Source organism: Salmo salar, chromosome 12 (genome assembly GCF_965601325.2).
Source record: "Salmo salar chromosome 12, fSalSal1, whole genome shotgun sequence".
NCBI classification, from domain to species: Eukaryota; Metazoa; Chordata; class Actinopteri; order Salmoniformes; family Salmonidae; genus Salmo; species Salmo salar.
This window is the reverse complement of record NC_138302.1, coordinates 51765254-51780623: the sequence shown is the minus strand read 5'-3', so window position 1 is coordinate 51780623 and position 15370 is coordinate 51765254. Positions and strand designations below refer to the sequence as shown.

Sequence of the window (15370 nt, the reverse complement as noted above, 5' to 3'; positions counted from 1 at the left end):
ATTCACCCCTTTGTTATGGCAAGCCTAAATAATAAAAATGTGCTTAAAAAGTCACACAATAAGTTGCATGGACTCACTCTGTGTGCAATAATAGTGTTTAACATGATTTTTGAATGACTACCTCATCTCTGTACCCCACACAAAAACCATAGAGAAAAACCTGGTTCAGTCTGGTTTCTACCAAGACACAGAGGGGAAATTGGTGATATGACACCCATGAATTTGTGGCTGCAGACACCAAGTGATGTTCGAGTGGTGTCCTACGTCGATGCAGAAATGTTTGTAAATCTCTAATTGTAAAGCATAGACTACAAATAAAATGTAATTGATTGAATAATTGACTGATTGATTAAACAACATGACTTAGTCAACTTTGAGATCTAAACCTAAAGCATGAGAGACTTGCCTGGTAATGGGCCAGTGTATTGAGTCTCTTCCAGTCGTTGTCTATCTTGGTGGTGACGTCCTCGTCCTGGAGGATGATCCGGGCCATCCTTCCCTGACGCCACTCTGAACACAAACATAGGGGACAGAGAGAGAGGGGTGTTAGTGTGTGTGTGTCCGTGGGTCTGCATGCACTCATTTGTGTGTATGTGTGTGTGTATGATGCGTACGCAGGTGTGTGTGTGTGTGCTTATAAGTGTGTGTCCTCCTCACCGAGGTCCATGTCTCCAGCCTTGGGTCTCTGGGAGTAGGGACTGCCTTTGTACACCGCGTCCAGCAACTTCTCCTTCACCTGAGTCACCGTGTCACAGTTCAGCCCCTTCACCGTCACCTCTGGGGCATTCTCGTTCTCCGGGTTCACACAGTGCAGGGTCTAGAGGGTGTGTGGTGTTGGGGTAAAGGTCAAAGTTCAGATGGGGAGGGAGGAAGAGTCACTGGACTAGAGGCTTGAAGCAGAGCGATTAGTGTGGGCATGTGAGGTGACACTGTGTGATACACGACAGTTCAGCTAATATGTTTCATATTACATATTAACTCATATTATACTGTTATGCCAAGTCGCTTTATTGACGTCTACGCTATTCTAGCTACTATATTACCTAGCTAGCCAGACGATTGGTTCTCAGGGCAATGAATTGATTCAGTGAGATAATGTCAAAGTGTTCTGTTTATTTTTGTGATTCAAGCTCTGACTCCGGTACTGACCAGGGTCTTGTAGTCAATCTGCTGTCTAATGAGCTTGTCCTCGCTGAGTGAGTAGCGCGCCTCTCCGGTGATGGAGTCTATAGGCCCCTTCTCCATCTGCTGCTTGATGGCACAGTACAGCATGAACAGGGGCTCGCCAGCACACTCCTACACACACAGGGGCAAAGGTGAGAGGTCACTTACACACATAAATACACTTGCAACATGTCACTGATACATACACACAACCCTCATTTCAGTATTTCGGAAACAATAGGAAATAGAGTAGTCTTCAAACGCAAGACAACAAGTATGCTTACTTAATGGAGAAAGTCAAGTTTGATAATGCATGAAAGGTAAAATTTGTGCATTCCAATCTGCTGTTAGCCACAGTGCCTACGGCACTGCTAAACGATAAGGTCGTAGCAAGCCTCCCACGGCTATTGGCATGGTGACAAGTGAACCACTCCCAGGTAGCAATTTCTCCCCTGTGCATTTTAACCCGGGGAAAAATAGCCTTTAATAAGGTAGAACGTTTCGAAATGAACACTCAGCTTGGGGCCAACGTTGAGAGAACGCTAGTGGCAGTTGATGGAGGAGTTAACAGAAGGTTAACGAGTCAGGAGCGGAAAAAGCACTCTGCTGTGTGAAAGGTGTCAACGAGGAAATGAGAGGTTGGCTAGCGGGGTCTCTGGTTTTTCATCCTTTTCTCCCCTTGTTCCTCCATCGTTCTGACTTCTGCCTAGCACAGTGATTCTCACCTCCAACTCTTGCGAGTCTCGTGCTAGTTTCTCCCCCTGGCTTCACCGTTTTCTCCATCTCCTTATTTCTCTACTCCTTCCAACCAGCTGGTTCTTTACTTTTGTGATTTTTTCCTCTCTTTTCCTTGAGACTTGAGTAGACGTATAAATTCAAAGCAGAAGACAGAGTTTGCAACGGAAAGCAAGAACAAGCCTTTCTTATTGGTCAAATCCAGGTCGCCCTTCCCCGTTTCAGTTAGTTTGCTTCACTTTGATGCCTAATGAACACGAAACACGTGCTTGCGTCCCTGACAGACTTACCTTGAGGAACTTGTAGAGGAGGAATGTGAACCAGTTGGTGAGCATCTTCTCAGCCACCGACTCAGTCCTACGGGGGCGGGGGGAGGAAAAGAAAGATTGAGAGAAAAACGTTATCTTCTGGAATGACAAAGTTTTAATGGCAACAACATAAATCAACACTTGACTGACAGAGGAATGACTGTACAAGGGTTGGAGATTTTGGAGTGAATTCTGCCTTCTTCCTCCTAGTAACAAGTGACCAACCTACCCTCGGGCTAGTAACTGAGAGCAAATACACACCATTTACCCTGGGAAAAGGTATTTAACATGGAAGTTCACTTCAAAGAGCTTAACTTAAAATTATTCCACAGAATGCTGGTAGGCTATACCCTTCTCTCTGCACACAAACAAATTAACTCAAATAACAAAACCCACATTTCTTTTTTCAAAGCAAACCCAGCAATCTTCATTAAAAACACAGCAATTAGTCTAATTCGTTAACGTCTCTTGCTAATCACCAACCTGGCTCGTAATGAGGAGCCTCCAGAAAGGTTCCCCCCTCCAGAAAGAAAGTTAAAAACACAAGTAATTAAAAGGCATTGTAATTAACGGGACTTACTACATTTAATTTGTTAACAGCAACGAGGGAAGAGTGTGTGTGCGCACGCGTGTGTTTGTGTGTGTTTGTGACACAGTATGAAAGGAAGGGACTTAAGGGGGAAAAGCTTTGTTTTCTCACCCACCCCCTCCTCTGTCCCTCCTTTTAGAATCAGTGCTGCCGTCTCCTGAATAATACATTCCCAGAGACTATGATTACTCAGAAAAGGATGAATCAAGGATTGTGTGTGTATGTGTGTGCCAGCAAGCAGGTTATCCAGGGTTGAGACTGGGAGCAGAGATTGTGAGAAGAAAAGTATATTTTTCCTAGAAGTCTGTTCAGATTTGTTTGATGTGGGCAAAATGTGTTATTTTTCCTTCGCATAGAAGAGAGGAGAGGTAGAGGAGAGGGGTTGAAAGTAGAGTGGACCAGGAAAGAACATGCTGTTGTCCACTACCTGACCTAATACTTGGGGACAGTGTGGGCATGCGTGCGTGGATGGAAGTGTAGTATAATTCATAATGAACATGGAAAATGTTTTTGGAATAGTGTAGTCTAAAACCTAAAAACACCCACACACAAAGGGTATTCTGTAGCTGAAATCTGTGTGTGCGTGCAGCCATATGTGTGTCATCTTCATAACCAGGACAGTGTATGTGCCACATTCCTCCAGCGGGGCTTTTAGCAACATCATGTCACTTTCACCGCCGCAGCAGACTGGCTCAGTCATTTATTTGATTTGATTTTAATTACATATCTCTCAATGGAGAGGGAAAAACGTCCCTTTTTCATGATTTCATGTTTAATTCCTGTGTCTATCATTTCTCTCTATCCCTTTCTTCATGTCTCTCTCTCGGTCTTACCCAACTGATTACCAGTCTCTGTCTCCCCTGGGATATTTCTCCCATTTTCTGCCTTAACATTCCATTCTCTCGCTCCCCAGTGCCGTGCACTCTCTCTCTCTCTCTTGACCTTCCTCTACCTCCATCTTTCTCTGTCTGTAATCTGTCATTCGTCCTCCCACTAGCACTCAGTCTCTCCGTCCCACCCTCCCTCCCCTTCTGGCCACCTTTGTTATTCACCTCTCTTTCCACACTCCACAACCCCTTTCACACTCTCCCCATCTCGCAGTCTTCCTCCCTCTCCCTGTATCTCTCTCTCCTTCTCCTTCCCCCCTCTCTTTCCCTCTCCTTCCCTCCCTCTCTTTCCCTCTCCTTCCCTCCCCCTCTCTCCCTTTTTCCCTCTCTGTCTGGCTCAGTAGTCCTGTCTGCCCTGTGGCTGGCTGAGTGGCTGGGCCTCCTGTGGGAGTCAGTGGGTGTGCTCAGGGGTGTAATCCTTCCTGACAGAGACAATGCTGAGGTGGAGGAGAGGGAAAGGAGGAGAGGGGGAGAGAGAGGAGAGGTAGGCTACAGTTACTGTCCGTCTACAGCGTCCCTCTTTAGTCCAACACACGTTAGAACGGATAACTGGTGACTGAAACGGCTAACTGATAACAAAAAAACGGCTAACTCATAACAACAAACGGCTAACTGATAACGAAAACGGCTAACCACTAAGCTATGGCAGATCAATCCTCTCTCTTTCCTTTCTACCCGGCTCAATTCTACACCTCATAGGCTACGCAGATAGGTTATGATTAAGGGTGGGTTGGGCTAGCCTAACAGAGGCGGATCGTACCTTCGAAGCAGAACCTTTGGGGGTGGTACTCGCTTTCCAGGTTGTTGATGATTATATAGCAAAGCCCAACCCAACCACACCCCAACCTACGCGGATCGTACCTTCTGAGCAGCAGCTTGGGGTGGTTCGTGCTCTCTAGGTTCTAACCCTCTCTCCCCTCCCACTGCTACACATATAGACCAGCCCAACACAACACAAACCAATGGTGGACCGTACCTTCTCAACAGTAGCTTGGGGTGGTTCGTGCTCTCTAGGTTCTAACCCTCTCTCCCCTCCCACTGCTACACATATAGACCAGCCCAACACAATACAAACCAATGGTGGACCATACCTTCTCAACAGTAGCTTGGGGTGGTTCTTGCTCTCCAGGTTCTTGTCGATTAGGTCCGAGAGGAGCTGTTTTAACACCCCTGTGGCGTACTCCATCTCGCCCTGGAGCGCAGTCATGACCAGCGACGCCACGTTGCCGCGGTCTCGCATGGAGAAAGAGCGTTGAGCTTCTAGCGTGCGGATGAAGGTCAAGAGGAAGTGCTTCTTGGTGAGCAGCTGGCCGAACAGGGTGAGAGCCTTCTCCACATTGGCCTGAACCTATCAGAGAGAGGGGGCAGAGCAGTCTTTGAGGTACAAAAGACCCAATATCACAGACGTCTGGTCGCGCACACAGACACAAACTTGCACACACACTCTCCATGAAGCTGTATGAATCAAACAACTACAACCCCACCCCCAATAGAACACCAGGTTATTTTGAAAGCAGCCAGTGGTGGCTGGTTGTCTTGTAGGGAGGCGAAACCTGGTGGCGTGACGGGAAATTGTATTGGCGCACCACAGTTGAGGCTAATCGCATCTGGGATACAAATGAAAATCCGATGCTAGGCACCAGACAGACGTGCAATACAGTTCATAACTAGTAGAAATGCCGTCTGTCACGCTCCCCTCTCTCTCCTCACCCCTCAGAGCTGATACCGTACAATACATGCACCATCCAGAAAACGCATCTTCTTATAAGTCTATGTATGTATGTACAGTTGAAGTCGGAAGTTTACATACACCTTAGCCAAATACATTTAAACTCAGTTTTTCACAATTCCTGACAAAATTCCCCGTCTTAGGTCAGTTAGGATCACCACTTTATTTTAAGAATGTGAAATGTCAGAATAATAGCAGAGAGAATTATTTATTTCAGCTTGTATTTCTTTCATCCCATTCCCAGTGGGTCAGAAGTTTACATACACTCAATTAGTATTTGGTAGCATTGCCTTTACATTGTTTAACTTGGGTCAAACGTTTCGGGTAGCCTTCCACAAGCTTTCCACAACAAGTTGGGTGAATTTTGGCCCATTCCTCCTGACAGAGCTGGTGTAACTGAGTCAGGTTTGTAGGCCTCCTTGCTCACACAGGCTTTTTCAGTTCTTCCCACAAATGTTCTATGGGATTAAGGTCAGGGCTTTGTGATGGCCACTCCAATACCTTGACTTTGTTGTTCTTTAGCCATTTTGCCACAACCTTGGAAGTATGCTTGGGGTCATTGTCCATTTGGAAGATCCATTTGCGACCAAGCTTTAACTTCCTGACTGATGCCTTGAGATGTTGCTTCAATATATCCACATAAATGTCCTCCCTCATATTGCCATCTATTTTGTGAAGTGCACCTTTTCCTCCTGCAGCAAAGCACCCCCACAACATGATGCTGCCACCCCCGTGCTTCACGGTTGGGATGGTGTTCTTCGGCTTGCAAGCTTTTTCCTCCAAACATAACAATGGTCATTATGGCCAAACAGTTCTATTTTTGTTTCATCAGACCAGAGGACATTTCTCAAAAAAGTACAATCTTTGTCCCCATGTGCAGTTGCAAACTGTAGTCAGTCTTTTTTTTCATGGTGGTTATGGAGCAGTGGATTCTTATTTGCTGAGCAGCCTTTCAGGTTATGTCGATATAGATACTTTTGTACCTGCTTCCTCCAGCATCTTCAGAAGGTCCTTTGCTGTTGTTCTGGGATTTATTTGCACTTTTCGCATCAAAGTACGTTCATCTCTAGGAGACAAAACCCGTCTCCTCCCTGAGCGATATGACGGCTGCGTGGTCCCATGGTGTTTATACTTGCGTACTGTAGTTTGTACAGATGAACGTGGTACCTTCAGGCATTTGAAAATTCCTCCCAAGGATGAACCAGACTTGTGGAGGTCTACAATTTTTTTTCTGAGGTCTTGGCTGATTTCTTTTGATTTTCCTATGATGTCAAGCAAAGAGTCACTGAGTTTGAAGGTAGGCCTTGAAATACATCCACAGGTACACCTCCAAATGACTCAAATTATGTCAATTAACCTATCCGACGCTTATAAAACCATGCCATAATTTTTTGGAATTTTCCAAGCTGTTTAAAAGGCACAGTCAACTTTTCAGATGTAAACTTCTGCCCCATTGAAATTGTGATACAGTGAGTTATAAGTGAAATGATCTGTCTGTAAACAATTGTTGGAAAAATGACTTGTGTCATGCACAAAGTAGATGTCCTAACCGACTTGCCAAAACTATAGTTTGTTATTAACAAGAAATTTGTGGAGTGGTTGAAAAACTAGTTTTAATGACTCCAACCTAAGTCGATGTAAACTTACGACTTCAACTGTGTGTGTGTGTGTGTGTGTACGTGATGGTATCGTAATAGGTTATAGGCCATGCTATCTTGACCTGATGATGCAATGTGGCGCAGTTGAGTGATCAACACATAACCTCTCTTGGGTGGTGAAATAGTGGAATAGAATGGAAGAGTGTTTCATTGAATGTGTGAGTCCTGTTTCTCAGACCCTGGACATGCTATGGCCATCTATCAATCTCAACGTTTCCACAGAGTGTTAGAAAGGTCTCTGGCTCCGTATTCTTAAAGTGTTCCAGAGGAGGAGTGCTGATCAAGCCCTTATTAGATCATAATAGGCCTATTAGATTATTTTAGGATCAGGAGGACCTGATCCTAGATCAGCAGGGCTATGGGGTTACCATGGTTTGAGTACAAGCCCCCCCCCACCCCCCAAAAATTACATCACCCCTAAGAATCAATGCATAATTGGAACCCTGGGCGTTACTGACCCGTACCTCCATCTCCTTGAGCACAGGGTGGTCCTCGATACCGGGGAAGAGGACCCTCATGGCATAGGTTCTGTAGTCCAGGAAGGGGATGCCAGCTCCGTCCAGCTCCTGCGTCAGCTCATGGATGTCGGTCTGCAGCTCCGCAAAGGCTTGGGAGAGAGAAGGGAGGGAGGGAGGAGGAGAGAAAGTTAGAAGGATAGTTAATCTATTGTTAATGTACGTACACTATGGCATTGACAGTTTTAACATTGGTCCCGTGTTAAATATTTGTCAGTGTTGTTGTAGGATAAAAGCTAAACATTTTGGACTGATTTTAAGTGAACTCGTGTAGAGTAGAGAGTACACAAAGAGCTGGAAATATGGACACACACCTACGCAAACACACATTTCAACTCTCTCCCTACCGCAGAGCTCTCCATGCAGCGGAGTGGCCACAGTGATATATCTTAGTGTGTCCCACTGCTCATACACATTTTGCTCTCTACATGCGTGTCCTGTGACCCATTGTATGTCCCCTCCATTTCTTTCAGTGGCTTCTAAAGTCGGTAGCCATGAAGTGCTTTGAAAGGCTGGTCATGGCTCACATCAACAGCATCATCCCTGAAACCCTAGACCCACTCCAATTCGCATACCACCCCAACAGATGCACAGATGTCGCAATCTCCATCATACTCCACACTGCCCTTTCCCACCTGGACAAAAGGAACACCTACGTGAGAATGCTGTTCATTGACTACAGCTCAGCGTTCAACACCATAGTGCCCACAAATGATCCTGGGACTAAACACCTCCCTCTGCAACTGGATCCTGGACTTCCTGACAGGCCGCCCCCAGGTGGTATGGGTAGGCAGCAACCAACACTGGGGACAATCAGGGGGTGCATGCTTAGTCCACTCCTGTACTCCCTGTTCACCCACGACTGCATGGCCAGGCACGACTCCAACACCATCATTAAGTTTGCTGACGACACAACAGTGGTAGGCCTGATCACCGGCAATGATGAGATGGCCTATAGGGAGAGACCTGGCAGTGTGGTTTCAGGACAACAACATCTCCCTCAATGTGAGCAAGACAAAGGAGCTGGTCGTGGACTACAGGAAAAGGAGGGCTGAACAGGCCCCCATTAACATCGACGGGGCTGTAGTAGAGCGGGTCGAGAGTTTCAAGTTCCTTGGTGTCCACATCACCAACAAACTATCATGGTCCAAACATACCAAGACAGTCGTGAAGAGGGCACGACAACACCTTTTCCCACTCAGGAGACTGAAAAGATTTGGCATGGGTCAAAAAGTTATAGAGCTGCACCATCGAGAGCATCCTGACCGGCTGTATCAAAGCCTGGTATGGCAACTGCTCGGCATTCAACCGTAAGGCACTACAGAGGGTAGCACGTACTGCCCAGTACATCACTGGGGCCAAGCTTCCTGCCATCCAGGACCTATATACTAGGCGGTGTCAGAGGAAGTCCCCAAAAAATTGTCAAAGAGTCCAGTCACCCAAGTCATAGAATGTTCTCTCTGCGACCGCACGGCAAACGGTACCAGAGGGCCAAGTCTAGGACCAAAAGGCTCCTTAACAGCTTCTACCCCCAAGCCATAAGACTGCTGAACAATTAAAATCACCTCAACTAACTTGTTCCACCGCATATTGACTTGGTACCGGCACTCTCTGTATATAGCCTCGTTATTGTTATTTTGTTGTGTTACTTTTAATCTTATTTTTTTTAACTTTGTAAATATTTTCTTAACCTGCATTGTTGGTTAAGGACTTGTAAGTAAGCATTTCACGGTAAGGTCTATCTATACCTGTTGTATTCGGCGCATGTGAGAACTCTGTGTGAATAATCTCTCTGTTTTGTAGTGTAATCTTGACTAAAGAAACCCCACAAATAAATAAGGAAATAAACACAGTCTGATCGATCTCCCTCTCTCCCTCTCTCTCATATCTTTTTTATCTGTCCTTCATTATCCACCTCTCTGTGACCCCCCCATCGCTCTCTATCCATCTTACCCTCTCTCTGTCCCTTTATCCATCTCTCCTTATGCCCTTTTCTCTGTTTCTTTGTCCCCTCATCTCTCTATCCATTTTTACCTGTACCTCCCTCTCACATACCCTCCTTCCCTCTATCCATCTCTCGGTTGCTTTATCACACCCTGCCTCTTGTCCCTCTATCCATTCGCACCTGTATCTCCCCCTCTCGCTATCCATCTCTCCCTTCTCTGTGGCTCTATCCATCTCTCCCGTCTCTGGGGCTCTATCCATCTCTCCCTATGCACCTTTATCTATTTCTCCCTGTCGCTCTCCATCCATCTGTGGTGACTGTGGGGGACAGACAAGGTGGTGACCCCTGGATGGACAGTGTGGCGAAGACGACGGCCAATCGGTGTCTGTTGCCATGTGGCGCTGGGCAGAGATGGCCATTGTGATGACAGGGACCACAGCCTGGTCTCCTGCATTCTGTGTTTTTTTACTGTACAATGCATTGTTACTAGGACTGCTTCATATCACACCAGTCTTGCTAGCCTGGGTACCAGTCGGTTTAGCTAACATTCCACTCAGGTCATTCTTTGGCAATGACACAGAGTATAAGGAGTGGAATGTTAGATAAACAGACTGGTACCCAGGCTACAGTCTTGCTATCTTGTGACAATATTTAAGCATGGGATGAGCTACTTCTAGGTTCTCTAAACTGCAGAGCAGATGCTGCAGTATGATTCCCCTTATGGCGCCTAAGAATCTATAAAATATCCAAATCTCTCACGCTCTCTCTCTCTCTCTTTCACTCTCCTTATGGAACCCTCAAACCTCTCTCTACTCTCGCGCTCCCATTTTCTCCATCTATCTTTAAGGAACCCTAAAATCAAATCTACTCTATTTCCACTCTCTCCCAAAACAGAGAGACAGACAGTATCGCTGGCCTCCCACCAGATCAGGAGTGTGCCAAATGAACAAATGTTAATGTGAGAGCACGCGTTGCAGACACCTCCCGCCCTCTCTTTCCTTCCCCCGCTCTCTCCCCATCCCTTCCACCCACTTTTCATATCTCTCTCTCTCCATCCACCATTCTCTCCCCCTCCCTCCCTTCCTAAAACAGAAAGGCCATCCAAGCAGACCTCGCATGGGGAGGAACCCAACATCTGGCGCCGGAGCCCCGATCAAAGTGTTCTTCTGGACGGGTACCAAGAGCAAGCAGCACCCAGTGGGAGGGCCATTTTGTGTGTGTGTGTGTGTGTGTGTGTGTGTGTGTGTGTGTGTGTGTGTGTGTGTGTGTGTGTGTGTGGGGGGGTTGGATGGATGGATGGAGAGGAAGGACATGGATATTGAGCTTGTCCTGCTCTGCCTCTAGAACGATGCTCTCCTATTTCGATTTGTTTTGTATTCTTCTCAGGAAGACCACGATTCATCGACTGTTCGTGTGCTGGGCTGGAACAGATGTCTGCACCACCAGTGCAGCAGCCCCTCAAGTAGCGAGAAACCTGGCCTACTTTTTGTTGATTGACAGCTGTTGCTTAGCCTCCTCGTCCTGAATAGGTCAATGAAGGGGAATTTAATTGAATTTAATGTAATTGATTGACAGGTGTGGCTTACCTTCCTTGCACTCCAGCGCCACCCGGGACTCCAGGTTGTCCATTTGGAGCTGCAGGCGTTTCAGCGTGCGGTCGGCGTCCCGCGACTTCCTCTTGTAGGCGATGAGCACGGCGATGATGACCAATAGGAGCAGGCCGCCGCCCCCTCCAATGCCGATGATGACGGGTAGGGTAAGCAGGCTGTCAGAGTAGATCTGGAGGGTACCGGGGGAGTACTCAAAGCCCCCCACGCGCACCTTGGGGGGGGGGTGAAACACACTGTTTTAGATTCTTCATAAGACAATAACTTTAAAACACACATTTCAACACAGACATCTGGTGCATTAGTAATTTAGCTGAAATAGAGTGTACGTACGTACGTACGTACGTACACACACACACACACACACACACACACACACACACACACACAGAACTTCCAGCTCTTTGTCGCTGCTATTTGCATTTAGTCATTCATTACCTCCCAACCCTCTCTCAGTGAGGATCTGTTAAAGGGAAATGTCTATATTTTTGAATTTCATATTCCTCATTTCCAGCACCACCCCAACGTCAACATATGTAATAAAAAAAATGGTGTGTTTCTGTTTTGTAGTAAAAAATATAGAGGAAGATATGTGTTTCCAATGACATCATCGGTGTGCATTGTGTGACGTTATCCAATTATGAATAGGCATTGCCTACTAATTGGTTGATGATGTCATTGGAAACAATTATCTTTCTATTTTTTACTACAAAACAGAAAACGCGCAAATGTTTATTATTTTTATTAATTTTTTTACATATGTTGACGTTGGGGTGGTGTGTTGGAGGTTATAAATACGAAGTTGAACATTTTTTAAATGTCCATTTAACAGCCGTAATTTGCACAGGCAGAACCCAACAAGCCATCTAGGGTCTCTCTCACACACCAGTGTCTGTGACGCACGCTAGTGTTACGTTCCCCAGCAAGAAAACCAAAAACGTCACTCAAACAGAAGTGGGAAACTAACAGTCGCTGACCACTAACCAAAACAGCTGGGGGTTTAGGAGGGTTTTTTTGAAAGACACTCATGAGGGTGTCCAACAACTGGAACCTAAAAGACCACCATGAGCCCCTCAACATGTTCCCAAGGAGAGGAAAACAAAAGACAAACCCACACCAAAAAAAGACAGGAAACAAACCAAAAAGGTGGAGCAAAACCAAATACGGGAAATCGGACAAAGGAATCTTTTTTTTCGAGAAATGAAATAGGGAGCGCCAACTGAAGGCGTTGACCCGCCACTTCTCTCAAGACAATTGGAGCACTGGAACAGCCACTCTTAAATAGCACCTGGGCCAGCACAAGTGAAACACATTCACACTAACAAGATGGCAACCAGCACAGGTGTAACACATGCTGACTAATGAGTCGACAGCAAATCGGTGCGCCCTGCGTGCTAATGAGCACGAGACCAACCTCAAAACATAAATTGAAAAACCAAAGCTTGAAACAATAGCGCTACACTACAAAGCTAGTGTATGTGTGTGACAGCACGTGAGCATATTCCAAACCTAGTTTAATACGTTTCCTTGTCGCAACGCCCGGGCTAGAAGCAATAGTCTTACCTTCGCACAGTATGAATTACACAAGCCCTAGTTTCAACTCTATAACTACAATAAACAAAAATATAAAATGCAACATGTAAAGTGTTGGTCCCATGTTTCATAAGGTGAAATAGAAGATCCCAGAAATGTTCAATACGCACTTTGTTTACATCCCTGTTAGGGAGCATTTCTCCTTTGGCAAAATAATTCATCCACCTGACAGGTGTGGCATATCAAGCTGATTAAACAAACGCATTGATAATTACACACCTGCACCTTGTCCTAGGGATGATAAAAAGCCACTTTAAAATGTGCAGTTTTGTCACAACACAATGCCACAGATGTCTGAAGTATTGTGGGAGCGTGCAATTGGCCTGCTGACTGCAGGAATGTTCACCAGAGCTGTTGACAGAAAATTGAATGTTATTTATCTACCATAAGCCACCTCCAACATTGTTTTAGAGTATTTGGCAGTACGTCCAACCGTCCTCACAACCGCAGATCACGTGTAACCACGCCAGCTCAGGATCTCCACATCTGGCTTCTTCACCTGCAGGATAATCTGAGACCAGCAACCCAGACAGCTGATGAAACTGTTGGTTTGCACAACCAAAGAATTTTTGCACAAATTGCCAGAACAGTCTCAGGGAAGCTCATCTGCGTGCCCGTCGTCCTCACAGGGTCTTGACCTGACTGAAGTTTGGTGTCGTAACTGACTTTGAAGGTGAGCGTTTGCCCGCTGATGGCCACTGGCACGCTGGAGAAGTGTGCTCTTCACAAATGAATCCCTGTTTCAACTGTGACGGGCATTTTGGGTTGCTCTGGATCGACGTGTACGACAGCATGTTCCAGTTCCCGCCAATATCCAGCAACTTTGCACAGCCATTGAAGGGGAGCAGGACAACATTCCACTGGCCACAATCAACAGCCTGATCAACTCTATGTGAAGGAGATGTGTCGCGCTGCCTAAGGCAAATCGTGGTCACACCAGATACTGACTGGTTTTCTGATTCACGTCCCTTCCTTTCTTTTTAAGTTATCTGTGACCAACAGATGCATATCTGTATTCCCAGTCATGTGATCTCCATAGATTAGGGCCTAATACATTTATTTCAATTGACTGATTTCCTTACAAGAACTGTAACTCAGTAAAATCTTAGAAATTGTTGCATGTTGCATTTATATTTTTGTTCAGTGTAACATTACTTCCAAAAACTAGGCTACTAAAATGCAGCTCCAATTCCTTTCCTTGTCACAACATTGTGGTAATCAGTGCAGAAGAAAAGGAGACGAGGAGAGGAAACTACAACAGTGTATTGAGATGCACCCTTAGTAACCCTTTCAAATCAAGAACATAACGTTATAGGCCTTGCATTGTAATTTGCTGGCCTATATCTATCAAACACCACATGCAACTGAGGGACTGTAAAATATAGATATGGACCTCTTTGGCCATACGTCATTTCTGGGCTGCATTGGATACCAATGTCTATGCAAATCCCTGAAGAAATGTCAGCCAAATTAAGAATTGTATTCATCAGGTTGCCGTGCTTATAAACACAGTCAACGTTATGCACCGGAAGCCTCAATGTGTGTGGATTTGTATGCGAACGGAAAAAAGAACAACGCAACGGTGAGAGGGCGGTAGCCCAAAAGAACAGTAGAAGAGACAGCGAGAATAAAAAAGGTCAATCCTTCTAATGCTCTCTCCATCTCTTCTACTCTTCCTTTGAACCGAATCCAGGCAAGAGGAAAAGAGGAAGGAATAGAGGGATGGGGATATGACATGAGAAAAGAGGAAACCGGACTGTCATGTGATATTGAAAGAGTATAGAACAGAAAGAGGACATAAAGAGAGAAAATCAAGATGAGCAAAAAAACAGAGAGACGAGACGTGATTGCGACACAGTGCGATCCAATGACGCACAAGACGACACACGGCACAGCCCAACCCAAAGTCGAAGAGGCTTCAGTAGAGTACTTACGGTGACTTTGTGTTCTCCGGTGAAGTTGGGCCACTCACAGAGCAGCTGGCTCTCTGACAGGGTGAGGACACAGGGTGTCTCTCCGATCAGGACTGTGTAGTTGAGACGAGCGTTACCAGGGGCCGCTGGGATTAGGTTCTTACCCTAGGAGAGAGACCGCGACAGACACACACCACGTTAGACACACAGCTCAGGATAATGCATAGGAACGCATGTGCGCACACACAACACAAACTCAACACACACATACTGTGTACACGCAAGCACGCGCGAAAACACACCCTCTCACCTCTAACCGTCAGTCACGTACATACCTATTTAATTATACATAAAAAGGGGGTGATTTCTGATGATCGAGTCCTAATTCCACAGATGCCGTAGCGAGGTCTTATTAGCCATAGGCGGTTCTTTAGTAAAGTCAAGACCTAGCGTAGGGGGACCTGGGATTCTGGTGGCGTTTAGTTGAGCCTGACGGGGGCTTTCGCGGCGTCTCATTGGCCGAGAGGGAACCAATTTAGAGGGATAAATAAACCCACCAAAACACACGTCTCTGCCTGCCCCCTCTCCCTCCTCCACTTACCCACGAGGCTTTGCAGGGAGAGGAATTAATTGCTTGGAAAATCTGATGCACATCTAATTTATCCACAATTATTTAATATGATGCCGGTTTTATGTGTGTCCCCACCCCCCACCCCTCCGGCTTCTC

The 15370-nt window shown here is 46.0% G+C and overlaps 1 protein-coding gene across 3 annotated transcripts in view; it reads right to left on the bottom strand.

The window, feature by feature from the left end:
* LOC106565213 (plexin-A1) overlaps window positions 1–15370 on the bottom strand; it is a 256630-nt gene that overhangs the window by 21780 nt on the left and 219480 nt on the right. For 2 of the 3 annotated variants that reach the window (XM_014132076.3, XM_014132077.3), the window contains exons 19-26: window positions 14665–14808; window positions 11117–11351; window positions 7529–7677; window positions 4775–5031; window positions 2190–2256; window positions 1150–1296; window positions 658–817; window positions 407–510 (exon numbers count right to left, since the gene is read on the bottom strand). In XM_014132076.3, coding sequence (XP_013987551.1) covers window positions 407–510; window positions 658–817; window positions 1150–1296; window positions 2190–2256; window positions 4775–5031; window positions 7529–7677; window positions 11117–11351; window positions 14665–14808 — 1263 coding nt within the window. The remainder of the gene's footprint in view (window positions 1–406; window positions 511–657; window positions 818–1149; window positions 1297–2189; window positions 2257–4774; window positions 5032–7528; window positions 7678–11116; window positions 11352–14664; window positions 14809–15370) is intronic. The other variant, XM_014132080.3, reaches the window with a different exon arrangement.